The sequence below is a fragment of the Juglans microcarpa x Juglans regia genome, chromosome 6D (genome assembly GCF_004785595.1).
Source record: "Juglans microcarpa x Juglans regia isolate MS1-56 chromosome 6D, Jm3101_v1.0, whole genome shotgun sequence".
NCBI classification, from domain to species: domain Eukaryota; kingdom Viridiplantae; phylum Streptophyta; class Magnoliopsida; order Fagales; family Juglandaceae; genus Juglans; species Juglans microcarpa x Juglans regia.
The window spans coordinates 22,011,659-22,039,331 of record NC_054604.1 but is presented as its reverse complement, the minus strand read 5'-3'; the positions used below and the strand labels follow the sequence as shown (position 1 = coordinate 22,039,331).

At 35.2% G+C, this 27,673-nt stretch overlaps 1 protein-coding gene across 4 annotated transcripts in view; it reads left to right on the top strand.

Moving 5' to 3' along the window:
* Positions 1-11,490: 11,490 nt before the first annotated feature.
* Positions 11,491-27,673, top strand: part of LOC121234635 — a 54,040-nt gene continuing 37,857 nt past the window's right edge. The window contains exons 1-12 of one of the 4 annotated variants that reach the window (XR_005934430.1): positions 11,491-11,784; positions 12,225-12,318; positions 12,656-12,750; positions 12,858-13,366; positions 13,480-13,690; positions 13,808-14,116; positions 15,733-15,883; positions 16,048-16,185; positions 17,475-17,556; positions 19,487-19,761; positions 19,878-19,991; positions 26,713-26,975. Coding sequence is in view for 3 of the 4 variants with exons in the window: in XM_041130647.1 (XP_040986581.1) it covers positions 11,566-11,784; positions 12,225-12,318; positions 12,656-12,750; positions 12,858-13,366; positions 13,480-13,690; positions 13,808-14,116; positions 15,733-15,883; positions 16,048-16,185; positions 17,475-17,556; positions 19,487-19,761; positions 19,878-19,991; positions 26,713-26,975 (2,460 nt within the window). In the remaining variant the exon portion in view is untranslated. Of the gene's footprint in view, positions 11,785-12,224; positions 12,319-12,655; positions 12,751-12,857; positions 13,367-13,479; positions 13,691-13,807; positions 14,117-15,732; positions 15,884-16,047; positions 16,186-17,474; positions 17,557-19,486; positions 19,762-19,877; positions 19,992-26,712; positions 26,976-27,673 lie in introns of those variants that run through there. The other 3 variants (XM_041130647.1, XM_041130648.1, XM_041130649.1) reach the window with 3 other exon arrangements.

Below are 27,673 nucleotides of genomic sequence, written 5' to 3'. Positions count from 1 at the left end.
AATAGAACTATAGACTTTGATGCAGATATGGATCCAGGAATAATATCCAAGGAGGGAGGGTCAACCCAGCCAAAGCAGTAGCAAGTAGCCCGTTTCCTATTGTAGGATTGGTCGGTTGTGAAAATTGTATTTGTAATTGCTAAGTAGACGACCTTATGCGTTAAGTCAACCTTATTTTGGAGATATAATTGAAAAATTAGTTGTGTAAATATTTAAGGAACAATGTGACATTGTGGATGTCGGGATATCGTGAGAGTGAAGTAATGGTTTCTTTCAGATTTATGGTACTATATCATTTACTTTTCAGACTAAACTATTATTATTTTTTATGTTGCGAACCGCTTAAATTTTCCTTACGCGTGTACATCTTAGTAAACATTGCATGCCTATCCCGATTTAAACCATAGGTGTTGTTGTATGGTTGACACTCTTGGCACCACAAATCCTCTCCAAGTCTTTTACCGAAGAACAAGATGCCACAAATGGTAAAACAATGGAGCTTCGATCGACAAAGAAAGATAGGACTGAGAAATAGAGAAGGGGGAATAGTTAGGCTCGGTTTGGATTTATTGGAAATTTGGACCTTCCAAATTCAACCCCTAGGATCTACTCTTTGCATGAATATCAAGAAAAATGAGAAATAATAATAACATAAGAATTTAAGTGGAAAACTCTAAAAAATATGAGAAAAATCACTAGACTCAAAGAAGAAAATCCATTATGTGAAAAATTGTTACAATCACATAATTTTTCTTCTACCTCAAATACACCCATAAAGCTTCCCCACTAGTAAAACTTTAACTCTCACCTCTTCATCTTTTACAAAAAAGGCCAACAAAAGAATTTTACTAAAGTCAAAAATTACTATTTAAGTTTTTGACTGGTGCACTTTATCTTTCACTCCCCACCGACGTGGGATTAATGCCAAAGAGAGCAAAAAACCCAACAATTTCCACTTTGCGACTTTGGCTGATCCCACAGCCACGCTCCACCTCGATAAAGATCTTCATAGTTTCTGCTATCATGTTCCACCATAAAAGCATACCCACTTGGAATAAACCAATTCCAATCATTTCACTTCGACCCATGTCGAAAACAACCTTACTGAAAATTATAGTATAACTTCCACGTTTGGCTTTCCTAGAAGTTCATCAGCCATCGATATGAATTTCCATCACACACCCTACATCAATGCCAAATCAATGCATGTGTGCAAACTTGTGGACTTGTTAACATTAACACATGCTCTATCATGACAACTTTGGGAATTAGTGGCATGCCATGAGAATGTATATGTCTTTTTTCAAAGGATATCGTCTTCCATGAAGAGAGACACAAAGTTAGCTTCATTACTAGTATCTCCATTTACTAACTTGGAGCCACTTGCCGAACCTACTCCAGCTCTTGGACAATTTTTCTTGACGTGCTCAGATTGTCCACACCCCCAGTAGACTGCTTTCATCTTCATAGAGTTCTTTTTCTTCCCATTACCAACAACTACCAATGCTAAGTTCTCAGCTGGACCTTTACTTCCATCAACTAGTCTTCTATCATAAAAAAAGAGTTTACTGGTAACCTCTGAAAAAATTATTTTCTCATTCTCATGTATTATAATAGGCTTCATATACTCACAGGAAGGTGAAAAAGATCAAATGAGCCTCAACACTTGATCATCATCATCAATTTTAATTCCAATAGATTCTAGCTCAGAGACAATGCCATGGAGAACACTTAAATGATTTGAAATAGTTGCACCTTCACTCATCCGCAGTGTATAAAACTGCTCCTTCAAGTACACTCAATTCGAGACGCCCTTCGTCTGATACAACTTTTCGAGTTTTTCCCATAGTTCATTTGCCGTAGATATTCTATGTACATTTGCAAGAACATTTTTGGCCAGACACAAACGTATCGCACTTGCTGCTCTCAAATCTAGATTCTCCAATCTTTATCGCTCATTACAGATTTGCTCTTTGTTTCACCAGTCACGCTAGTACCACTGCTGACTTCAGGGGTTGGTTTGCCCTTCAACGCCTTGTGTAATCCTTGATTGAATCAAAATATCATTGACTTGCACTTGTCACAAGCCAAAATTGACTCTCCCATCAAATTTCTCCACATCAAATCTAATAGGATTTGAAGCCCTACTTCCTGACATTGCCTTGATGAATTTTACCATATAAATGAACAGTATTAACTAAGTAAGTTCCCAGGAAAGATTGGAGGGTCACAATGGTCCGCTTAAATTCTAATCTCCTAGACAGAACCTCCTTAGACAATACGTATCCACACTACTACACTAAAGCTACACCCACCAAAAGAACCTAGTAGCTTTGATACCACTTGTTGAGAATTTTGACCTCCCAAATTCAACCCATAAGATCTACTCTTTGCAAGAATATCAAGAAAAATGAGAAATAATAACAACACAAGAATTTAAGCGAAAAACTCTCAAAAATATGAGAAAAACCACTAGACCCAGAGGAGAAAATCCCCCATGTGAAAAATTTTTATAGTCACACAATTTTTCTCCCCATCCCAAAGACACCCACAAAACTTCCCCACTAGCAAAACTTTACCTCTCACCTCTTCACCTTTTACAAAAAGGTCAACAAAGGAATTTGACTAGTGCACTTTATCAATGAAGTTAACCCTCCTTTTATAGGCCTTGAGTCATGCTCATCTTTCACTCCTCACCGATGTGGGATTAATGCCAAAGAGAGCAAAAAACCCAATAGGATTGAGAGTTAATCTCAACCCATCTCATCTCATCATTACAACTTTCACAAATTTATATAAAAAATACAATAAACAATTAACTTTTTCAAATCTCAAAATAATAATAATATTAAAAAATAATATTCTAACAATATTTTATTTAATTTTTAACTTTCATCTCATTTCAATTCACTATCTAAACTTAACCTTAGATATGCGAGGAAATAGAAGCCAGCCACCGAGAGAGAGAAAATAAAATACAATAGTCCAATGTGTAGAATGAGTTTAAACAAAAACATGAAATAGATTTTGAAGTTGCAACTTATTGAATTAACTCAAAATTATATTCTAAAAAACCTAGCTAATTATTTGATTCTTTAAATGTGGCGTTATCCTGTGACGGTTCAATTAATGTGATGTGCTGCGCAGGCGGCAAAGCCATTAAATGAGGCGTGGTTCTCTAACCTTCTTCCCTTGGTTTGCTCTTCCCTTGTTTGTCCATACTTTCCTTGTCAGTAGATCAATGATCCTCCGCATGTTGCGCCTGCTAAGTGGGCGGCCACTTGATGTCTGGACATTATCCAAGGGAACTCAGACCATCCAGTCTCGACGAGTCCCATCTCTTGTTGCACCGCCCCCTTCCCCAGGTCATGTACATGGAGTTCTTTTTAGCAGGCCGGGTCTTCACCCTTTTGTCTTGGGCAAGTCTTGACTGGGCCTCCTAGGCCTCGGGTAGGGGAGGAAATCTCTCGTACAACCACATTCTACTAATTTTATAAATACTTATACGATTTTTTCTCCCAAATACAATATAATTTTTCAAACCAACATCAATATTAAAAATAATAATTTTTTTTAATATTTGCATTTTCTAACGCGATGATATTTTTTAATATAATTTTATCCGCATATATAACGGTAATATTTTTTATTGGATTTGTCTAATGGTAACATTTTTGTCATTTTCATATAACGATAATATCTTTTTTCAGTTTCTCTAATGATAATACCTATCTTCATATGGTCAATTTGACCACCGTAAATGTGGTCAATTTGAGGCTCTTGATTGAGTGAGGAGGCTAGTGAAAAATATATTTCCATGATTTTGTGAATCCATCTCTAAAAATTGTAGACACACAACAGTTATACAAAGAATGCACATCACAGTGAAAATGGTTGCAAGTTTAGATCCAAAGAATGCACATCACAGAGAAATGGCAATAAGTTTAGACCCAAAGAATGCACATCACGGAGAAATGGCAACAATATTATCCCAACGAATGCACATCACATAGAAAATGATAGCAAATTTAAACTCAATGAAGCATGCAAATGGATAAAATCAAACCCAAATCATAAGCATTTCGAATGGATAAAATCAAACCCAAATCATAGAGTAATCAAAGGGGGAAATCACAGATAAACCACAACATGGAGGGATAAACAATGAAGCATGCAAATGGATAAAATCAAACCCAAAAAACTTCCAATTCAAATTAATAAAAGCAGACCCAACACCATCAATGGTAATGGACATCTACAATAAATCACACGATCATCAAAGGGGGAAATCACAGATAACCCACGACATGGAAGGATAAACAATGAATCATGCAAATGGGTAAAATGAGACCCAAATCTCAAGCATTGCAAATGAGTAAAACCCTAGCCCAACAACAGATAAACCACGACATCCAGGGATAATCTGAAGCGTGCAAGATGATAAATATGGAATTGCGAATAGTATCGGCAATGAATATATGAGAGAGAGAGAGAGAGAGAGAGAGAGAGAGAGAGAGAGGATTTCACCATGTGTGTGCGTGAGTCTTACCAGAGCGACGACTTAGGGGATGTCGGATGGGAAGGCGAATGATGGTCGAGGTGACGGATAATCGACGCAGGGGCGTTGGCGTGGGTTGAAACCAAATAGTTTATGATTGGGGAGGCAATAGTGGTTCCCCACCACTTGCATCCCCGATAGTTATCCCTAAAATTGGGAACGTCATGGAGGCTGTATTTGAGATTTTTTCCAAATACAAACCTCATAATTTAGGGAAAAGTCCCTTTTAGGAAACCGGATGGGAATACTCGTATATGCACTTGCATTCCATGACATAAATACGTAATCCATAACTGCTAACATATATAAAAAATACTTTAAATAGTTTTTTAATAATAATAAAATAGTTTGAATTAAGATATTTTATTAAAATTTAAAAAATTTGAGAAAATAAATTGAATAAAAATATTAAAAATTAAAAATTTATTTGTATATAATTTTTAATATAATTTTTGTTTTGAAAATTGAAAATTTTATATTTTTTTGTGTTGTGTTTGGAAGTCTAGAAAATTTGTAATGGTTAGATAATAATTAGATAAAAAAATTGAAAAATTGAAACTGAAAAATATTTTGTATTTCAATAATGTTTGAGAAGGAAATTTTGAGAAATTTTGAGATTGAAATGAGATAAGATGAGTCATCTCATATTTCTTGACATAAATACAGTAAAAAAAAAATCTATATTTTGCACATTAATAACTCCATATGAAAACGTGTATGAGTATCACCAGTTGACTTAGATATTTCATCTCATATTTCTTGACACAATTAATAGAGAGCATCGCCAAAATAATACATTTTTTGTTACTTCAAAAATTAGCAGGAATATGGAAACTGAAAATAAAAATATCAGTTAATTCAAAGAAAATTAGTATAAAATATTATGAAACTGGAAATTAACTCATTATCATGCAATTGGATCTATCTACCATCCCTAACTCCATTTTAATTAGAAGAATGTACCTCGATTGATGTAACTTATTGGTATGCCTTATAAATCCAACACCATAATACCAACAATAAGAAATTAGTTTTCATTAACCCTTTAGTTTTAAAATTATAAAAAGCTCAAGATTATGAGATTTATGAAAACGCTATTAATGTTTTGAAATTACAGGATGAGAAATCTGTCCCCTCCCCCTCTTATTACTGCTCAAAGTGACCGCACGTCGCTACCTATCTAAAAAAAAAAAAGAATGGAGTCCCAACTTCTCTTCTCCAGCCAAGTAATTTTCAAAAATTCTATTCTTTATCTCTACACCACATGCCTTACATGATTTTTATTTTTTTTTTATAAAATGTGTGGTGTATGGATGATGAGTAGAACAATTTAATTAGTTTAGGAGAAATAAAATGAAAAAATTAAAAATAAATAAAAATAAATGTGGTGTGTAGGATAATGAGTAGCAAAGCTCGATAATCTCTCTCTTTGTCGCTATTTTTTATCGTTTGGAAATCTGAATCTACTTTTCGGTTATCGTTTGGAAATCTGAATCTACCTTGCGGTGTACATGCAGTATGGTCTGCTGTTCTCTGGGATGGAAATCTTCAAGCTTGTTCTTTCACTTGAGGTTAAAGCACTCTAGCTGTCCCAGTGGAACTCTTTTTCTCCCAGAAGAAAATGCCGAACCAAAAAGTTTCATGTAGCATGCTCTTCTTCTCCTTGTTTGTATATATGCTCCCAAGTTTCTAGTTATGACGTCCTCTTTGCGCCAATAATGGGTTGCTTTTTTTTTGTTAATTCCACTCAGTTCAAGGCCTCTCAAGTATGAAGATCCATTCAATAATCCGTTGGAAAAAGTTGTGAAGAGCAATGCAACCATTGAAATGTGCTGGAAGGTTTATCGTTTAGCCCCCAGTAACTCTGTTTAGCCCCCAGTAACTCTGACCCAAGAGCAACAAGCCATGCATCCATCAGAAAAGGTGGGAGGAGGCCATGAGCATGCCAGTGGAAGAGGTACAGCATATCAAGCGAATGAGAGAGCACACTAACCAAATAAATATTGCTTCCACAGTCGCAACGCTTCATCAATTTTTTTTTTTTTTTTTTTTTTTTTTGTTGTTGTAAGAAACACTTTCCACTTCTAGCAATGAAGCCCATAAGTCGAAGTTGCTTCCACTGCCAATGCCATTTCCTTTGCTGCCTTCAACCAATAGGATCCATCCATTATGATTACGCTACGTTTAGATGTTGAATTGAGTTGAGTTTTTTATGAATAGTAATGAGTTGATATGGTGGAGTGAGTTTTGTGGAGTCCACTTAAGATGAGTTTAAATGTGATTAGATGTTAATATGAGTTTATATATATTTATAAAAATTTGAAAAAGATTTTGGATCCCGCATATAAAGAAGTGTTGAATTGAAAAATATTGTAGGTTCTACGTGTAAAGAGGTTTTGAGTTGAGGTGAGTTTATTAATTTGAATGTTAGATGTTTTGATGTTAGATTCAACTTAAAATTATACTAAACTGAGTTGATCTCAGTTGAATCTATCAATCAAACGAGACCTCTCACCCCTAAAGGAGAGGAAAAAAATGAATGAGAGGAAGCACATGGAACACAACATCAAGACCCGTAGCCATTTGCTCTTACTCATCCTCAACACCATAATCGAGAAACTTAGCCCACTATTTATGAAAAATTCTATACACCATACTACCATCTTATTTTCATCTCACTAAGTATGATGTAACACATTTACTACCATTAAATGATCATTTATTACATGCTTCTTTATCATCTAATAGTAATGAATGTACCACATACTACTTAGTATGATCAAAGTAGGAAGAGAGTGTAGTGTATAATATTATTCACTATTTATATATATTTGCAGTCTTATTCTCTTATCTATTTATCTACAAACTGCTTTTTTGGAGCTCTGCTTGCTAGACCCAAAACGTAATCACTCTAGCTCATTGAAAGACCAGAAGAACAAGGAATTTGAATCCACCTTAGATTGCAAAGCTCATGTCAAATAAATGCAACGGGTGCATCTGTCCAAGGGGGATGCGGTGCTTGAGTGGAGTTAATATTTGTTTCCCAAATAAAATCTGAATGCAACAATGTTAGGCAATGTGACGAACGTGCGAAGGAATGACACGTGCTGCAGGGCAAGCACAAAACCATTTGTGATATAGAAATCAAAGGTTGAACTTGCGTTTGGGGTATTACCAAATTTTAGTACAACCTGAGGACATTCCCAAATTGCGTTCAGAACCCATAAAGGTCACTATGAGTTTTTAGTTATGTCATTTAGACTAAGTAATGCTCCATCAATATTTAATAGTTTAATGCATGAAATTTTCAAGCCTTCTTTACAAAAATGTCATCAAAGAACATTTATGCTCCATCAATACCAAAGTTTTGAATTATGTTCTTGTGTCCGTTCCGGTTAAGGTATCAGAACAAAATATTTCAATACCGATATATTTCAGTGTACTGTTTCGGGATAGTTGTTATATAGATAAATTACACACACACGTGTATATAAACAATTATATATAGAAGAACTATATTCCAAAATAACATGAATACAAGTCTAAAAAATATACATACTTAAAAAACTCAATAATATTTTTCAATATAAGTCTTAAAACATACATATCTGAAAAACTCAACAATACTTCTAAATTCTTAATCCAACTGTTAAAAAAATAATCACCTATCTTCATCTAAAAAACAACAAGGATCAAAGTTCAAAACGTTAATCAAAATATTTTCAATCACAATCATCACTATCATCATCAACATCAAGACCAACATTATCATTGTCTCCCAAATTTATCGAGGCTAATAACTCCTCAATACTTCCTCAATCCAAGTTTTCTCCATCAATAAACTTTGATTCTTCACCCACCTATTCCTCTATCAAACCGATGTTTTCAAGGTTGATAGGATCCAAAACATCTCTTTCGATTTTTTATGTTTATGCCAAAATAAAAGTGACACATAAGTAAAAATGTTACATATTTTGCAAAAGTAATAAACATTACTATTGACAAATTTTATTTTTCTCACAGCTTCAAGTTATAACGAATAAAACCTAAATCATTCAAACCTTTATGCTCTAATCTATTCCTCTTCTTAGAATGAATAAACAAACTCAAATGTGCTCTAATTTTTTTTCACAATTAGTCTCACTACAACATTAACTTAACATGCGAACTAAGAGATATTTCTCAAATTATTTGTAATAATTTTAGCTTTATTTTTAACGTGTTAGAAATTTAGTTATAAACTTTATGTATAGTTTTGAAGTAGTTTAAATTAATTTGTAATATTTTAACTATAAACTTTATTTATATGTAGTTTAGATTGGAAAATCATGTACAAATTGTAGTAGAGATGGGCTGAAATTTGACCACCATTCTAGACTTTAAAAGGCATTTTGGGCTCAATGTACCTATACACCATCAAGGACAATAGGTAGCTAGACAGCTTGAAAGGTAGTTCACTCGTTGAGGACCACCAGCATATGTGAGAATTTGAGATGGTGCCGGGAGGCAAGGTTAAAAGGAACCCCCCTCACCCATTTAGAAGCGGGGGGATGGGGCACCCGCCCTCATAGAGTAGATAACAAGCCTAGCTCTACATCCAGACTTGAATCCTAGAATAAAGTTTATATTAACCTTTATGGAAAATAGTATTGGAACTGAGAGATTTGACTAATACTTTATATTGATGCCATATGTCACTTTCTGTATGGCCCATACACTATATTTAAAGAAAAAAAAAACTACACAGAACCCAACTCCTCTCGTCCCCTTTGGTAAAACCTAATGCTTCTCTGTTCCCTCCCGAAGTCGCATGCCTCCCTCCCCCTTCCTCTTGGATGAAACCACAAAATCGAAGCAATCTCATAGCTCCACTTACCTTTTGGAAAATGAAAGTAAGCTCTCAAAAAAAGAAAACAAAAACCCAAGTTCCTATTTGATCTTCCAATGTAAACCTTCAAAATTTGTGAACGAAATCAACTCAATTGCACCATTACCTGTAGGCACCCATTCGAATTTTCCAATAATTCTTGGGCACAAAGCTATTGGATAATTTGATTTTTTTTTTCAATCAACCCTTAGGTTCATTATCACAAATAGGTGGACTACAATAAGCAAATTGCGATAACCTCAACATTCTAAAAAGTAGCCACTAAAATCTTTTATTGTTTTAACGTCAAAGACAAATAACAGCAGTAGCTAGAAATGACTAGTTGAGAATGTAAATAAAAAATGAAGGAAAAGCTTGAATTCATGGGAGCGAGAGAGGTGGGAGGGGAGTTGGTTGGGAACGGAGATTTTCACCGAAAATGAATCTTTGCCACGTGGATGGAAGGATGGCTCCAGACAGACTCATTGATTCCATCCAAGATGGAGGGAGGGATGAGGGAGAGGTTTAGGGTTATGGGAGAGAGGGAAGGAATGAGTATTAAGGGACAGAATGAGCATTCAGACAAGTAGGGTAGTAAATGAACTAGTCTGTTTGATAGCCTGCTTGGTACTCACCCGGTTAAACTCAAATCGAATTCGACTCGTAAAAAAAAATAGCTTGCTTGTAAAAGTAGATACCTGCTTGATTAGTAAATGACACATACCCAACAAAACTTGACTCAACTCGGCCAAAGCTCATTAAGGCCAGTTCATTTATGCTCGAGTCGACTCGTTAGCTTGACTCGATTAAAACACATTCATATATTGATAAACATATATATATATATATATTAGCTAATAATATAAGCATAACACTTTTATAATGAAATACATAATATATAACCCAATTAAATATGTCTATATATTGAATATACTTCATAGTTATATTTTATAATTTGTATAATAATTAGTTGATAAGATTTAATAATTTCACATACTAGTATGTGAGAATCATATATGAAATAGATATATGCTATCATATTATGTGTATGTATTAATAATTTATGTATATATATATAATATATTGTTATTATGGATAAATATCAACTAATTAGATATTAATTATTTATAAATTTTTAAAATTTTATAATTCAATAGAGGTTCTACTTGTTAGTCGTACAAATTCAAATATAAGATTTTTTATTAATCTAATTTATTAATTATTAATTTTTATTAAAAAAAACAATATTAGAGCCGAGCGAGCTCAAACTTTTTTTAGACGAGCTCGAGCTTAAGTTCGAGTTGAAAATTTATTTTATCGAGTCAATCTTAAAAAAAAATAAATAAAAATTTTGAAGTCGAAAATTTTGAACCGAATCAAATTTGACAAACTAAAGTCGACTCGATTTGACTTGATTATAACCCTACAGACAAGTTTTTTCCTTTTTTTTTATTAACTAGTCACGTGCTGCCAGCTTAATTGGTCGAACTTATATAGCCAGGATGATTTTGCAGAGAAAATTGAGCCGTATGAAAAGATGTTAACCGGTAGTACAGTAGTCCCACTTGCTCATTTACTATTGATTTATTATTTAATTATTTTTTTATTTTACTATTTAAATTTGAATTAAATATTTTAGAACATGTTTTTCTTAATTAATTTAACAAAAATAAATTTAATTAATCAATATAATCATGTAATTTAATTAAAGATAAATTTAATTTTTTAAAAATTGATAGTCTTTTATTCTTTGTGTCAATTTTTTATAAAACTGAATTTATCTTTAATTAAAGGTAAATTTAATTTTATAAAAATTGATAATCTTTTATTCTTTGAGTTAATTTTTATAAAACTGAATTTATTTTTAATTAAATTATATAATTATGTTAATTAATTAAATTTATTTTCTGTTAAATTATAAAAAAGAAAAAAAAAAAAGAAAAAAACTATTCTTTTCGAAAACAATGTAAGAAGTTAAAGAAGATACGAAAACATCCCAAGACTGGGAACAGAATACCAGCAGATGGAGGCAAAACCCAATTGAAAAAAAAAAAAAAAACTTTAAAAAAAAAAAGAAAGGAAAAACCCTGGCATAGGGTTTATCATAACCTCTGTTTGAATATTCTGTTTCTTCTCAGCTATGAGAAGCCCCCCACAAAAGCTAGAGGGAGTTGTTCTGGATATGTCTACGAGTAAGAGCGGCTCCATGGACTCTCTTATGGCTTCACTCTCAACGAGTTTCGGGAAAGTGCCTCCAGTGGCTGTTCCAGCGATGTTGGATTGCATATTGGCTTCCACTGGCGTACCTCCATCGTCTCTCTTCGCTTCCCTTCTCGACGCTTTCCCTAATCTCATTAAGGTATATCAGCAATTCCATCAAACACCCCGCTTGTATAACCTGTACTTGTGTGCTTGGTGGCTGATAAAATGCAGGAAAAGCAAACTTAAGCATTCTCATTTTAAATGCAAGTGGGTTAAGAACAAAGTAATAGTGAAATGTTGTGCCAAGTGAATACGAGAAAGGATTTTGAGACTATATTTATCTTACCCCCAAAAAAAGAAAGGCTTAGCTTAATGTGGTCATGGGTTTGCCTTGAATTACGAAGTGGATGCGTTATCACTTAGGTTTTTGCAGGCATCTTGCAGTTTATTTTTCTGTAGAGCATTGCTCATTTTGTTTTTGTGACTTGTAAAATAGTTGTAAGAGTTGTAATTTTATCATTTTTCTATTATTAAAGATTATATATAGGGTAGTTAAATTTTAGTCGATGTTTATTAGGGTTTGGTTAATTTTTGTAGGATATTATCGAGGAGGATGAGAAGTTGGGTCGTGATCGGTGTAAATATCTTACATCGTTGGTGGGTGCACTTTGTCACCTTCTAAAAAAACTTGGTGAGTTATCATGGAACGCCCAATCTGGGAAATAGGTTTTCTCTGTCAGTTGAGATTGTAAGATTAATACCATGTACTTCCCTAGAATCTCTGCAGACCCTGTTAGGTCGCTTTATTGTTAAGAAAGTAAATACCTTTTACATGGAAGTGGCTATGTCTGTTTGGTTGGACAAAGACTCAGAGAAAGAATGTGTTAATTTTCAGAAACTTCCATTTTGTCTACTTTCCTTCAGTATCTTCTCTTTGATCAGGTTTATGTGTCTTGTTATGTGATCTGAGTTATATTTACCTGTAGAAAATACTAGACCTTTTAAACTTGACTAAAATTCTATCGCAGGGGCCAATGATAATGCTTTGCAATCATTTATGTCGAGAAGTTTTATTCCTTTGTTGAAGCTGGTACATGCATCTGACCGTGAACTGCTTAACCAGGTAGATTGTCTAAAGAGGGTGCTATCATCTTTAGTGGAGTCTTTGATGTTTCACCTGCTTCTAACTGTTATTTGGTGCTACTGTTCTTGGCTTTGCATTAAATCTAGATTGGCGAATTGTTCATCAATGTTGTGATTGAGACTAATTCCTGGGTTGTTGTGGAAGAAAACTTGGTGCCATTTTTTGTTAGATTTGTTGGTCTTTCTACGGGTATGCTTCAACACAAAGAGTCAGATGCCTTCGAATGTGCAGTTTTCAAAGGTTTAAATGACCTGAGAAATGTTGTGGGTGTGGTAAAAGAACACATGCTTTCTCCATCTGGACCCTTCCCACTACCAATATCGTGTCATATTCTAACCTTAATGCTGGATGCTTCCCTTCAAAGCTTGCAATCTGCTTCAATCTCAGAATTGATTGTGGCAAATGATTATTATGCAGAGAAGTTTGCTGCTAATTTAATTTGGGATCTTTGTAATTTGACTGAACGACTGCTTCTACAAAGTTTGGAACACCGCTCCTGCACGATTCACTTTTTTCTCCCAATTATTTTCAAAGCATTTGTTTCATATCGGTCTTTTGAAATCTCAGTTCATGGGCAGAAACAAATACTTTTGAGGTAACCCACTACTTTTTTCTACTATGTGAATTTGCATCTTGTTTACCAGATTTGATATGAACTATCGCTTTGACTTTGTCTTTCTCTACCAACTGTATGCCATTGTCTCACAGGAAGAGTTTCCTTGAGAAAATTTGGAAGTGCTGCAGAACACTGTTTTCTCTTGGACCTTTAGAGAGAAGAGATGCCTATAATGTACTCTCCATGTATTTCTCTTCTCTTCCTTGTACAGAACAATGTGATGTTGCTGACACAAGTTTGAGCAAGGAAGAATTCGACATAAGATCTGAAAAAGAATTTTGGGAAGAAATTAAAAGAGGATTGGTAGCAAAGTGTTATTTTTTAAATAATTTTTTGTCAAACCATTCTGATTTGTTTGTAAACATAGCACTTGCTGATTGTTTTATTTTTCCCTTTCCCCCTCCTTGGCGGGGTGATCAGGTTGATAAGGAGGGACTGGTGAGGAAGCAGTCGTTACAAATGTTGAAGAATGTACTTCCTATTAATGGAGGAAGCCAACCCTCTTCTGGTGTGTCAGACACGAAATTGTGTGAAAGGTCAATCCCTCGTGGTATGACAAAGAGGGAGCTGTGGGCTGACAAGGAAGCCAAGTCTATGGGTATTGGAAAAATCAACAAATCAGCCGATCAAAATTTGAACAGCCACCAGCAGTGGGAGGCATTCATACTATTATATGAGATGCTTGAAGAGTATGGTACTCACTTGGTTGAAGCAGCATGGAATCATCAGGTTCTGTTCTTCATGTTGCTAATGAATCTCCTGAATTTGATATTTAGATGTCATTATTTTCTCATGTATGTATGAAATGGTTGTGTGAGGAGCCCTTTGCTTCTGAAGCCAACTTGGGGTTTTTAATAACAATATTTTCATATATGAGTTTACAATCCTGTTATTTGACTTCTGAATTTGTAGTATCTCAAAATCACTTCTTATTCCAAACATTTTTGTTCCCATGCATCAAAAGTAATAGCTATCCTGATTCCAATTGGATCTTCTACAGAGAGGACAGTCCTATACTGAAGATGGTTGAATCAATAAAAGAACTATGAAAAGTACATAAATAGGTAAATTGAACAGGACTCTATAAATACAACTATAATTCCATTTGTTTGACTAAAATTTAAAATAAAGGCGGTAACTAAAGGAAAGGAAAAGTTTTTTTTTTGATAAGTAGTCAAGGAAGGAACAATTTTAAAATATCTATGATAGAATTCTTGAAGTCAAATTAAGTGATACCAAGAAAAAATGAAGATGGAGGTGGTTCCATTTTCTTCTTCAGTTGAAAGAATATGAGAGAAGCCTTTCTAGGTCATCTCTCTCTGGAGCATACCTCTAATGATTCATCTTGAATATCTCTAGATGGATTTCACCTTGGCAGGCTTCTTGGATAGGGAAGGGAATTGTGCTATGGAGCAAAGGATTTTGAAAATGAATTTACAAGGAGGCATCATGTTGAAGTGATTGATATCTTGCATTGTGGAAATAAGTGAGAAGTAGTCATTGAGGAGAATAAATTTTTCTCTTCACAATCATTTGGTTTATTTCAGAAATTGAAAAATTATGTTGGGATATAGGAAGGTCTAGCAAATTCAGTTTTATTGTTTGTTGGATGGAGCAAAGGCTAAGGTCTTACCTAAACTTGATCCTGGATGCTGAAAGCTATCATACTAACCAAGGTATCAGATGCTTGCTTACAAAATAATACATTGAGTGCTTGATGTTACTGATGTTCCAGATCCAATTTCTTTCCAAAAAAGAGGTTCCAGGTCCAATTTATGAGGGTATTCACCGACTTAGAATGGAAAAAAGTGTTGGGGAAGATAGGAATGTAAAGAAAGGTCATACTTCAAAAAACAAGATGTAAGAGCATCGAGGCTGTGACACCTTGCTGATGAAAAACAATTGTCCTGGTTCAAGAATTTACTTTATTAGAAATATAAAAATTTCCTTCCATGCAACCAGATATGCTCATTGGCTGATGAAATGAATAATTCTTGCATAGGCTAGTTCGTAATGCATCTCAGTATAGTAAGGCCTCGTTTGTTTTCGCAGATGAGATAAGATGAGTTGAGATTAAAGTTAAAAGTTGAATAAAATATTGTTAAAATATATTTTTTTAATATTATTTTTGTTTTGAGATTTGAAAAAGTTAAATTGTTTATTTTATTTTGTATGAGAATTTGGGAAAACTGTAATGATTGGATGAGATGAGATGAGTTGAAAGGAGTTATGAAAACAAATGAGGCCTAAGTGTCTCCTTGAAGGCTTCATTTTGGCTTTGCAGACTTTAATGCATTGCTATTATTTTTTCAGGCTATCTGCTAGAAACTTTTCATTTGTTGCAGGTATCATTGTTGCTTCAATTCTCTATGTCACATGTTAATTTTGCAAGCCTTGTGGATGGAATCCATCGAAACCAGTGTGAAATCATGGGTGAAATCTTTAATTGGTTATCGATTCTTTGGGAACGAGGCTTCTGTCATGATAATCCTCAAGGTACTGCTTATTAAAAAATCCTCAAGGTACCGATGACTTAACAAGCATGTGTTATTTAGTTTGTTCATAGGTATATTCAGTATACTGTAAACAAGGCAATCATAGATATATTTCCTTTTGGCTAAGTGTAACGTAGTTCGGTTTTTGTATGAATTGTGATGCAGTTAGGTGCTTGATTATGCAGTCATTTCTGGGAATTGAGTGGAAGAATTATGGAAACTCTGCAAAATCCGTGCCTGAAACTTTTGTTCTTGGTCCATTCATCCAAGCGTTGAATGACCCTGTGCACCACAAAGAGTTTGGTTTGTTCTCTACTTGATTGGTCCTCTGCACTAACATCACTCTTTAAGCATATGTGGTTCTATTGTAGTATATTATAGGCAATTACTTGTGATATATTTAGGGAATCACAAGTAAAAAGAATGGTATGCTTTCTTAATCCTACCATAATTAACTATCTATCATCTAGCTTTTTTTGAGAGTATTGGTCTATATGTGGATGGAATCTCACATTGCTTATGAGAGAGAAGTTTTGGCCTTTTATAATGTTTCTAAGGGGCTCCAATTGTAACCTTGACTAATCATTTTGGAGTATAGGCTCAAATGTGGTTTTGACTTTCCTTGAGTTGTTACATTGTTGCCCAAACTTTGCTTCACTCTCCCTTGATGAAACCTAGATGAGAACATTAGTTATCTTTTTTTGAGAGTATTGGTCTATATGTGGATGGAATCTCACATTGCTTATGAGAGAGAAGTTTTGGCCTTTTATAATGTTTCTAAGGGGCTCCAATTGTAACCTTGACTAATCATTTTGGAGTATAGGCTCAAATGTGGTTTTGACTTTCCTTGAGTTGTTACATTGTTGCCCAAACTTTGCTTCACTCTCCCTTGATGAAACCTAGATGAGAACATTAGTTATCCTTGGATTTCTTTTGGCAATGACTCAGAATATGCTCTCCTTTTAATAATTTCCCAGAGATTTCTTTTTTTGCATTCATTTAGATTCCCATTCTTATGAATTCTTTGTAGTATTAATAAATCAACTCAGTAATTCGGTCTCGGATCTGACTGTGTCTTCAATTTATATTAATAATAAATCGTTTGAAGCATCCTTTTTATTTGCTTGCGTAAAATGTTTGCAATTTTGTTTATCAGTGCCCAGTGGAAATATGAGGTTTTAGTGTCAGTGCTTGATGTAAGATTATTGGAATTGAAAGCTCTCTCGTACATGATTGCTCTCTAGGTAGTCACAGGATGAACATACCTTTCCATATTGTTTATATTGTAGTTTTTTTTTTTATCGGTAGATTTTGGAGATTGAAAGTTTCATGATTTTAATTGCAAGTTTCTGTTTCAATAGTTGGGGATCATTGATAATCTCTCTCTCTCTCTCTCTCTCTCTCTCTCTCTCTCTCTATATATATATATATATATATATATATATATCTAAATCCAAACCTTAGGTTTTCTTTTAGTAAGACTGTCTAGTGCTTTTCCTTCACTCTTCACTAATGTTGCAAGGAAAAGGATTTATTTAATTTATCATATTCTGATACGATGGTTTTTTTTTTTCCCATCTTTTCTCTTACAGGTGTAAAAGGAGTCTATTCATCCAGGATAATTGAGGGTGCAGCCCAGTTTTTTCACCAATACACAAGTTGCCTCAACGAGAGGTATGCTTTCACTTGATAGATAAGATACCATGTGCATAAAGAAGTAATTGTGGTGAAAAATGCTGCAAGAACGAGTTCATGCTGCAAATCAGTAAATAAAGCCTTAAAAGACTGATAAGGGATGATCCCAGTTATTGGAATAATTCTTGTTGTCAAGAGATTAGTGCATTCTGATATTTTCATTCACAATTAAGTGCAGCGAGAAATTTGAGATAGATTTTGTCTGGTTTGATTAGTTTCTAGATAGAAAAATTCTACTTATCATCCGCTGCACCATACACCAACATGTGATTTGTCATTTTTACTCTTCTACTTAAACACACACACATATTGATGTGTAAATATATATATTTCAATAGAAGGACAAAAATGACAAATCACAGTGTGTGGTGTGGGGATGATAAGTAGCATTTCTCAGATAAATATTATTTCAGTACTCTGCCAAAACTAGTTGACCATATTAATTAGATTTTAATTCCCAAAAATTGACAAGATTGTCACTTTGTCCCAGAAACTCCAGCAAAACTAAACTGACAGTAACATCCTTTGAAATAGAACAAGTTTCGCCAGACGTGCACTTTCCTGTATCTGGAGCTGTGATCCAGATCGAAGAACAGTTGTGTGGTGTTGCCATCCAGATTTCCAGTTTTAGAAATCCCAGTTTCCAATATTGAACTTTTATGAAAGAGAAATGTTTTAGCCACAAAGAGATCTCACGAAAGTAAATCCATAAACTAACGTGGCTTGATGTGGTACGTTAGATTGTAAATCTACTTTTATTGTAAAGTAGATCTAACGTATCATATGAAGTCATGTGAATTTGTGTCTTTACTATTGGTGGGATCTCTTTGTGGTTGTAACACTTCTCTTTTGTTCCATCTTATGCAAAAATGATCCGATTTTTATTTTTCCTTTCTGAAATAACAGTCTTTTTAGAATATATAATTGACTATTTATTATGGTCTATAACTTTGGGAAAATGAAAAGGTCTATTTCACTTTTTTCTTTAAAATTTCAAAAACTAAAATATGTATCTGAATGAGGTGGTTGGGTAGCCATAAAAGGTTTCTCTTTCAAGAAGTTTTTATTTGCTGTGCTAGGGCTGGTTTAGATTCAGAGATGAGATAAGATGGTTTTAGATGAAAGATGAAAGTTGAAAAAAATTTTGTTAGAATATTATTTTTTAATATTATTATTATTTTGAGATTTGAAAAAGTTGAGTTGAGATTTGAAAAAGTTGAATTGTCTATTATATTTTGTGTGGGAATTTGAAAAAGTTGTAATGATAAGATGAGATGAGATGAAACACTTTTCGAATCCAAACGGGGCCTTAATGGCTAACTCACATGCATGCGCTTATGTTTATAGGTTCACAAACATTAAACTGCAAGAGTACTATTTACCATGAACCATCATGTATCAAATCATCAAAGCGTACCCTCATTACACCATGAACCAGGCATTAGGAGCATAGCAGTTTCCTGTATCTGTAGCATGTACCCTAATGTACAATTTTTCTGGTAACATTGCTTAGAATTTGATGGAAGGTTTCTCTTGGAGTTGAGACCAGCTGGCTGTATCAACTATGCAAGTGACTTTGCTTTGTACAAAAGCTACTGACATTGTAATTTGTATTGGAGGGCCACAAAATGGATTCTGCCAACCCCTTCGTCATAAAAAACAAAAAAGGAAAAAAGGAACTAGTTGGAACTATTCATTCCATATGGTTACAGGCTCCCAGTATGCTTGGGTTGAATTAAATATGTACTTTTACTCATAAAAAAAATGTGGTACCTTTAATTATAAAAAAAAATTCCTTGTGGTCACAGGAATTGAATTGCATCTTTGAGCAATTGGCATAAGCTGCTTAGAAGCAATCTTATGTATAAAATGTGGTACCTTTACTTATAAGAATTCCTTATGGTCACAGGAACCGAATTGCATTTTTGAGCAAGCTAGCATCAGCTGCTAAGCAGCAATCTTTCAGTAGAGCTGGATTGATGGGTCTTGCAGAATGTATTGCCTTAGCTGCTTGTAGAAATGACAGTGAAGCAGATTGGTGTGAAGATGCTTTTCTTGACATGGCCAATGTGGAAATTTCTTCAGAAAATTTTCTACAACATGATAAAGCAACTTTACTCGATATTTTGAGATTTATTATAGAGAGCAGCAGACAACATTTCAATCCTAATTATCGCTTTCGAGGTCTCTAATAATGATATGTTAGGTTATGATATTTTCTCTACTACAATATAATATGCTTTCTGTAATCATTATGAGGTGAGATCATAATTAATCTGGTACCTTTCCATGGCTACCAGTTTGTGACAAAGTCCTTGAGGCTGCTGCTTCAGTAGTATGTGTGTTTGAAGTGCCCCTGGAGATACTTTTGCACTTCATTTCAACATTGCCACGAGAATTAACTGACTATGGTGGTAAGTAGGATTGCTCTGGCGTATTACATCTACTTCTGGGATTCACCTTGCCTATTTACATTAGACATCAGAGTGGAATTGGAAAACGATAAAGACAACTCTTTTCTACAACTTTTTTACAACTCTGCTTTAAATGGAAGATACTTTTGTTCAACAGAGTTGCAAGAGTCATGCTTTTACAAAAATACCCTTCATTTAAACAGAGTTGTAAAAAAGCCGTTAAAAGAGTTATATCTCTATCATTACTCGAGTGGAGTTTTGGTGGGGCCTGCCTAGCAGGGTTCTACTACCTCATATCCCTTAGGCATTTTAATGGCATTGACTCCTTGTTTCTTACCCAGTCACCTCCATTTTCTTAAGTTATATTTTGCTGATTATTGCAGAAAGTCATGACCAGTTACTTTGCATTTAATCACTATATGAATGTATATGTTGGTGGTTGATATGTTTGCAATTTATTATCATTGGTTTTACTGTTTTGATTTGAACACATGGAAATCTTTCTTAATTATGACCATAGACAAATTATGCCTTGGTGAATAGAACACAACAACTTTATCTAGCTTTCCCTGCAGATGAATGCTTCATTGGGAAAAAAAAACCTAGGAATTCAGGCATCCATTTTTGTGGCATACTGTAGTATCCACTTTTCTGTTTGGTTCTGTTTGGTTAACTGCTTTGTTGAATCTCATTATAAAACTGCAGAGGAATGCAACTCAGTATTGTAAGAACCATAAAAGAGAAACTATTTAGGAAAAAAAAAAAAAAAAAAAAAAAAAAGTAGAAAAATTTGAAAAGTGCAAACCATTACGAGCTGCTATCCATGTTCAAAAGGAGTTGATATAATCTTTCTAGTTCTACAACAACTGTTTCTCTATCTTCAAAGGTCATGCATTCTACTCTCTCCAAATACCCCTCATTAAACAAAAAGTGGCCAACCTCCAAACTTCTAAAACTTTACGATGCACTTTCTGTCCTCCCCAGTTTATGAACTCTCTCACCTTTCTAGGCATAACTCAATCAACCTCAAATGACTTAAGAAGCAAACTCCTTAGATCTCTTGTCAGTTTAGAATGAAGAAAAAGCTAATCAATAGACTCCCAACTTTTTTTATGCATACAACACCAATCCAAAATAATGACATTCCAGTTACTCAAGTTCTTCAACGCCACTATCCTCCCCAATGCCGCCACCCACACAAAAAATGCCACTTTTGAAGGGTTCTTCACCGTCCAAATACTCCTCCATGGAAATTGAGGACCTATAGGCAAAGCTAGAACCTGATAATAGGATTTCACCCCAAATCTTGGGTCTTTTGGAAGGGGTCCAATATATACTCTTAACAAAGTACTGCTCATAATAGAACTCTTAACAAAGTACTGCTCAAAATAGATGATACCAAATCCACTTCCCAATCTGATATGGGTCTAATAAAAATTATATCCTGTTAAATACTTCCACTATGGAGCTGACACTAGTATCTTCCCCAATGCTGCCGTCCACAAGAAAAGTGTAACACCCCATTCCCGTAGGATAGAGATATTACCAACATTTAAAACATAATGCCCGGTAAAGAGATTCATATCCTGAATTACCTCATTTATTGAAATTCATCAAAACGTTAAAACTGAACTGAACATGATTGTTTTGGAAACTGAACGAAATATAAAGAAACATAACTAATCCTATGCATGACATAAAAGAAATCTAATTCTGGTGATGAAATCACTTATTCATTCCTAAGTCTTGGTACTAGATCTACTCCTGGCCATTCCGCTCTTCATCATCATAGACATCATCTGCGAGAATCAAACATGGAAGAAACAAGAAACACACAAAAATAATGAGTTGAATACTCAGTAAGTAGTACATCGTATCGTAAAATATAGTCCTTGCCTAACATACAATTCATCTCTAGGATACCCTTACGAACGTGCATACAACTTCATGGATTTCAATCAAATACGTAACATGATCTTCTGGAAGACTTTACATACATATATCATCACAGAATTACATGGCACACATTTTCATTATTAACATAAGCGGAAGCATATATAATCAAAACATGTCATTGTGAATGCATAACGTCGTAGTTATCTTGTATTAACATGGAGTGAAACACGCTTGAGTCCGTGTCTCACTTAACTTGCACCACATGGAGTGAAACACGCTTGAGTCCGTGTTTCACTTAACTTGCATAACATGGAGTGAAACACGCTTGAGTCCGTGTTTCACTTACTTGCATAACATGGAGTGAAACACGCTTGAGTCCGTGTTTCACTTAACTTGCATAACATGGAGTGAAACACGCTTGAGTCCGTGTTTCCCTAAACTTGCATATCATGGAGTGAAACACGCTTGAGTCCGTGTTTCACTAAACTTGTGGTTAACCACGCTTGAGTCCGTGGTACCGTTACATTTCTTATCTTTCTTAATGCATGGGATTTGCTTCATGAACATCTCTAACGTGGCATAATCTTGTACATGGTATAGCGTAACATGACATGGCATGGCATGGCATATTCTTGTACATGACATATTCTTGTATGATTTAGCATGGCATAGTATAACGTGATATTACATAACATGCTATGAATGTTTTAAGACGATCCAAGGCATACATGATCCAGGTATTACTTGAACATGGCATACATGGTTTAGGTATTACACAAACATGGCATATATATAATCTAAGCATTTCATGGACATGGCTTGCATAATCTGACTATTACATGGCATACTTGACTTTGAACTACTACTTCAACATTTCATGTCTTTCATGTGAATTTAGTAACATTAAATCAATCAACAATAAATTCATTCACTCAAGTATAATCTCATATTTCATCAAGATTGAAAAGTAAACTAACCTTGACTTGCCTCTTAGTGTAGCGTAGTTAACAATCATAAGCACATCACATTTTTTTTTTTTATACATAATAATAATATTCACAATACGCATTTATTAATATGATCATACTATTTACCTCTTAGCGCTGCTTCCTGATTTCCAACTTGTAGCGCGTTACGGGAGAGAGAGAGCTGCGCGATGCTCACCGAGGGAGAGCAGAGTGCGTCGGCGGCTCTAGGTGGCTAGAAGCGACCGGCGACGAGACTGGGGGGTCCCTATGGTGGTGCGACACTGAGAGAGGGAGAGAGAGAGAAACAGTGAGAGTTTAGAGAGATATGGGTTTGAAACTCAAACAACCGAAAGGGAGGGAGGTGGCGTGCGGCGGCAGGGGCTTACCTGAGGGGGTGGGTTCAACGGGGTTGAGTTGGCCGGCGTTTTCTGGCGCCGTGGGTAGGGCTCCGACGTCCCGGGGTGGACGACGATGGTTGGGCAGAGGTAAGGTTTAAGCGGGAATGTTGTTTCTCTTGATATAACACTGTGTGAATCACAGAGGCTTGAGGGTCTTTTTATAGGCGATGGGAGGAAGCGACGTGGAGAGATTGGTTGAATTTTGAAATTGCCTAAACTTTAGGCACCTATTCTCACGTGGATACCGTTTCTGAGAGAGTTTGAAAGGTTTGACTTGGAGTTGCTCAAACTCTGGAAACCGAAACTAGCATGGGGACTAAGTGGATAGAATATTCGAAGTTTTTAAAAGGAAAGGAATCACTAAATCGATCTATCTGTTATCACAAAAATCTAAAATAAATAAATAAATATAAAGAAATTAAAATACCAATAAATGAATAAGTAAAATACTAGTTTTAAACCCTAAATTTAGATCCGTATGTTACAAAAAGGCACTTTCAAAGGAGTCTTCACTCTCAAAGTACTCCTTCAAGGATATTGAACAAGTGTAGGTAAAGCTAGAACTTGATGATATGATTTCACTTCAAACACTTGTCTTCTGAAAGGGGTCAAGTATATACTATTCATGCCTCCTTGCTTACTCTAACAAAATACAGCGTCTTAGAAAAAAAGATACCAAATCCACTATTCAATCTTGTATAGATCTAATATAAAGTATGTCCCAATTAATACTATCATTTTGGATCTCCATATTATTAGATATCCCTATGGAGCTGCCTATGATCGACCAACCACGCATTTGACACTTTGTGCTACCATTCAAATCCAGATAAGCTATCTATAAAGGTTGTTCCCCATACCATATATCATGGCAAAAGCAAACCTTAGATCTGCTATTACCCACTGCAAATCCAACAAATCTTTAAAAATTAGCCCACCCCCTCTATATGTATCTCTACAATTTTTTTAATAAGTAATAAGACCTTACTCAAAGACACAAAATGCGAATCCAACTAGATAGAAAGTATATGAAAACACACGTTTCTAGAAGGAGAAAAGATAGAAAATCTTGAAAGTTAAGCTTGTTAAACTCTATTGAAGCTGTCCAAAGAGATTATTGAAGAAGAAAGTTTTGAGCTCCTCCAACATTCGTTCGTGATCCTCAAAGCTTCTGTCATCTATTTCCTCCCAATATGATAAGTAGGGACCATTTTCCAAGAATAAAATAGGCCTACCAATCTTTTGGGCATAACCCAAGCCAAGCCAACCTGTTTGTAGAAGTCACTGCACAATGCACTCACAATCTCGCAATGGAATAAAGATGATCTACAAACTCCCTGCTCCTCTTACACATGTAGCAACAATCAACCACTAAGATGTGTCTCTTCATTAGTTTACATTAGGTTATTAATAGTGAGAATCTTGCCTAGAGAGGTAGTGAATTAAGCATTGTGCAACCATAACCTGTTTCTCAGTTTTGTTGAATGGCACCCCAGTTGGTTCTTCGATAGCTTGCGTGGATTGAGACAAGGGAACCCGTTGACTCCTTTCCTCTTTGTTATTGTTATGGATGCGATTAGTTGGATGTTGGAGGTTGTTGTTGGCGGGGGTTTTCTCGAGTCTTTTCATTGGGATGTACTAACAATAGTTTTGTCAATGTCTCCCATCTTCTTTTTGCATATGACAAATTGCTTGTTTGTGAGACGGACCATGGTTATGTTCAATCATTGAGGGTCCTCTTGCTTTGTTTTGAAGTTGTCTTCGGCTTTAAGGTGAACCTTGGGGAGTCTGAGATGGTCCTGGTGGGTTTAGTGCACAATATTAGAGGTTTGGCAAGTATTTTCTGTTGTAAGGTAGCTACATTGCCTATGAAATACCTGGGTCTTCCCGTGGGGGCTACTTTTAGGAAAAGGCTATCTTGGATGAGGTAGTTGAGAAGATTGAGAAAAGGTTGGCAGGTTTGAAAAGGATGTACTTGTCAAAAGGGGGGACAATCAAACTAATTAAGAGCACTCTTTCTAATCAGATAGAGAGAATTTTTCGAGCTTTCTTATGGGAGCAATTGGGGAGGAGGCTAAGTTCCACCTAGTTAGTTGGGGCAAGGTTTGCTTCCTGATTTCTAGTGGTGGATTTGGGGTTCATAATTTGAAGATTTTTAATAAGGCCCTTCTTGGGAAATGGTTATGGTGGTATCGCCAAGAAGGGGAGCCATTGTGGAGAGCTGTAATTGATTTCAAGCATGGGAGTTATTGGGGGTTGATGTTCTAATGAAGTGAGGGGTGCGCATGGTGTGGGTTTGTGGAAAAAAAAATGGTAATGGCTTGGAGGTTTTTACTTGTCATATTAGATTTGTGGTTGGTGAGGGATCTGAGGTAAGATTTTGGCATGATATTTGATGCTGAAACTTTGCCCTCAAGACCGTGTTTCCATCCCCTTTCCAGATTGCTCTTGATTAGGTGGCTTAGATGTTGGATCTTTTGGACAGCTCTAATGGCTCTTCACAATGGAATGTTCATTTTCTTAGAGCTGCCCTGGATTGGGAAAATTGAGCTATTTTCGACCTTTTCAGCTTGTTATATGCTTCGAGCATTGGTAGTGTTGAGGTGGATAGGATGCTTTGGATGCACACACCAGGAATAAGAAGTTTGCTCTTTGATCATTGTTCAAGGCATTGCCATGTACGAGCCAAATTCCTTTTCTTTGGAAGTGCATTTGGAGTAGTAAGGTGCCTTCCAAAGTTGCATTTTTCGGTTGGACTTCCTATCTTTGGAAAATATTGACTATGGACAACTTGAGAAAGCGTGAACTTATTGTTATGGATTGGTGCTTTATGCATAAGAAAAGTGGTGAATCTGTGGTTCATTTATTATTTCATTGTGAGGTGGGAAGAGTGTTATGGAATAAAATCTTTAGCAGGACCGGACTTCGATGGATGATGCATAGGAAGGTGGCAGTGCATTTGGCTTGAAAGGAATGACCGGAGCTTTGAAGATTGGGAGCACTCGTTAGATGAGCTTAGAAGTTTCTTTTTTCACACCTTATTTCTTTGTACTTCTGTTATTGTACTAAATGGATCTAGCTTTCATGACTTTCGTGTATCAGTTTCTAGCTCCTACCTTGTAACTAGGTGTTCTCTTTTATATACTCCCTGTGTACTTGGGCAACGCCTACTTGATTCAATAAAATTTTATTTTACTTATAGATTAGTGGCAGACTTAGAAGGGTACTTAAAAGCAGAGCAAAACTGAGAAATGTATTGCTTGTTAGAAATTGGAAGTTTGATTTGCTCATGTTGTAGGTGTAGTTTTTTATAAGTTGGGGGCCTAGTTGAAAGTTTGACACCCTCATATTGTATGATTTGTCTATATATATTGATATGTAGTTGTACTTTTTGGTGTGTGGTTTTCTCACTCATTAATTTAAATATGTGTTGACTCTTTCTTCCTATGTTTATTCTAGGTTCCTTAAGAGTAAAGGTACAAGAATGGCTTTCAGGGTGTGGTAAGAAGCATTGTAGTTCAAGATGCTACAATACTGATGTGAAGCTTTTGAAGAGTCTTCATGAGTTCCCCAAAAAGTTCACAAGTTGTCATTGTCTGGTTGATGATTTTCTTATATATGATGATGAAGACTTGGATGCATGGGAATTTGAAATAAAACGATGGGCAAGAGTGCTTTTCCTTGCAATCAAGGAGGAACATCATTTAATACCTATATTAAAGGTTGGCCTTAGCAATCTTATAACTTGGCTTACTTTTTACCCAAGTTTAAAATAACTTGGTCTCTAGTTTATTATAATTGCTACAATTAGTATTGGATTTTTTTTTTTTATCAGTTTTATTTTTTACTTTGTTGTCTGTGGATGTGGAAGGTATTAGTAGCTATTTTGATAATGTTTTTCATGAAACTTATTGGTTAAGGTAATAATAGAATAAAACCTGTCTGATGCATGGGTTTAGAACTGTAACAGATAGAGAAAATCTAAATGCTTCTATTCCTAGATTTGCTCAGGACAAGAAAGAACTAACACACACTTTTATGGTGAATGTGATGGTACCCAAAGACATGGAGCTGCTTTAATCTGCAGCTTTGTGAAGAATCCTGGGGAAACTAATTGGGAATAACCCCTAGGTATTGGCTCAAGTTGTAAGGGCTTTGGTCTTGAGGATATTCTCCTCTTAGGTCTAACGTTCAAACCCTTGTGTGCAAATGGATTTCTTGGGGCCATGTCCCATTGGTGAAAAACCAGTGATGTACATGATCTATGTGGGCGCATTAGACAGGTCCAGGGTTTAACGAGTGGAAAAGAATGTTTATATAGGCTCCGGGGTTCCTCAAAAAATAATTGGGAATAATTGAACTAATTTTGGGTAAGGTATTCATTTTGTTTGTTACTTTTCAATGTTTCCATTTTGACCTT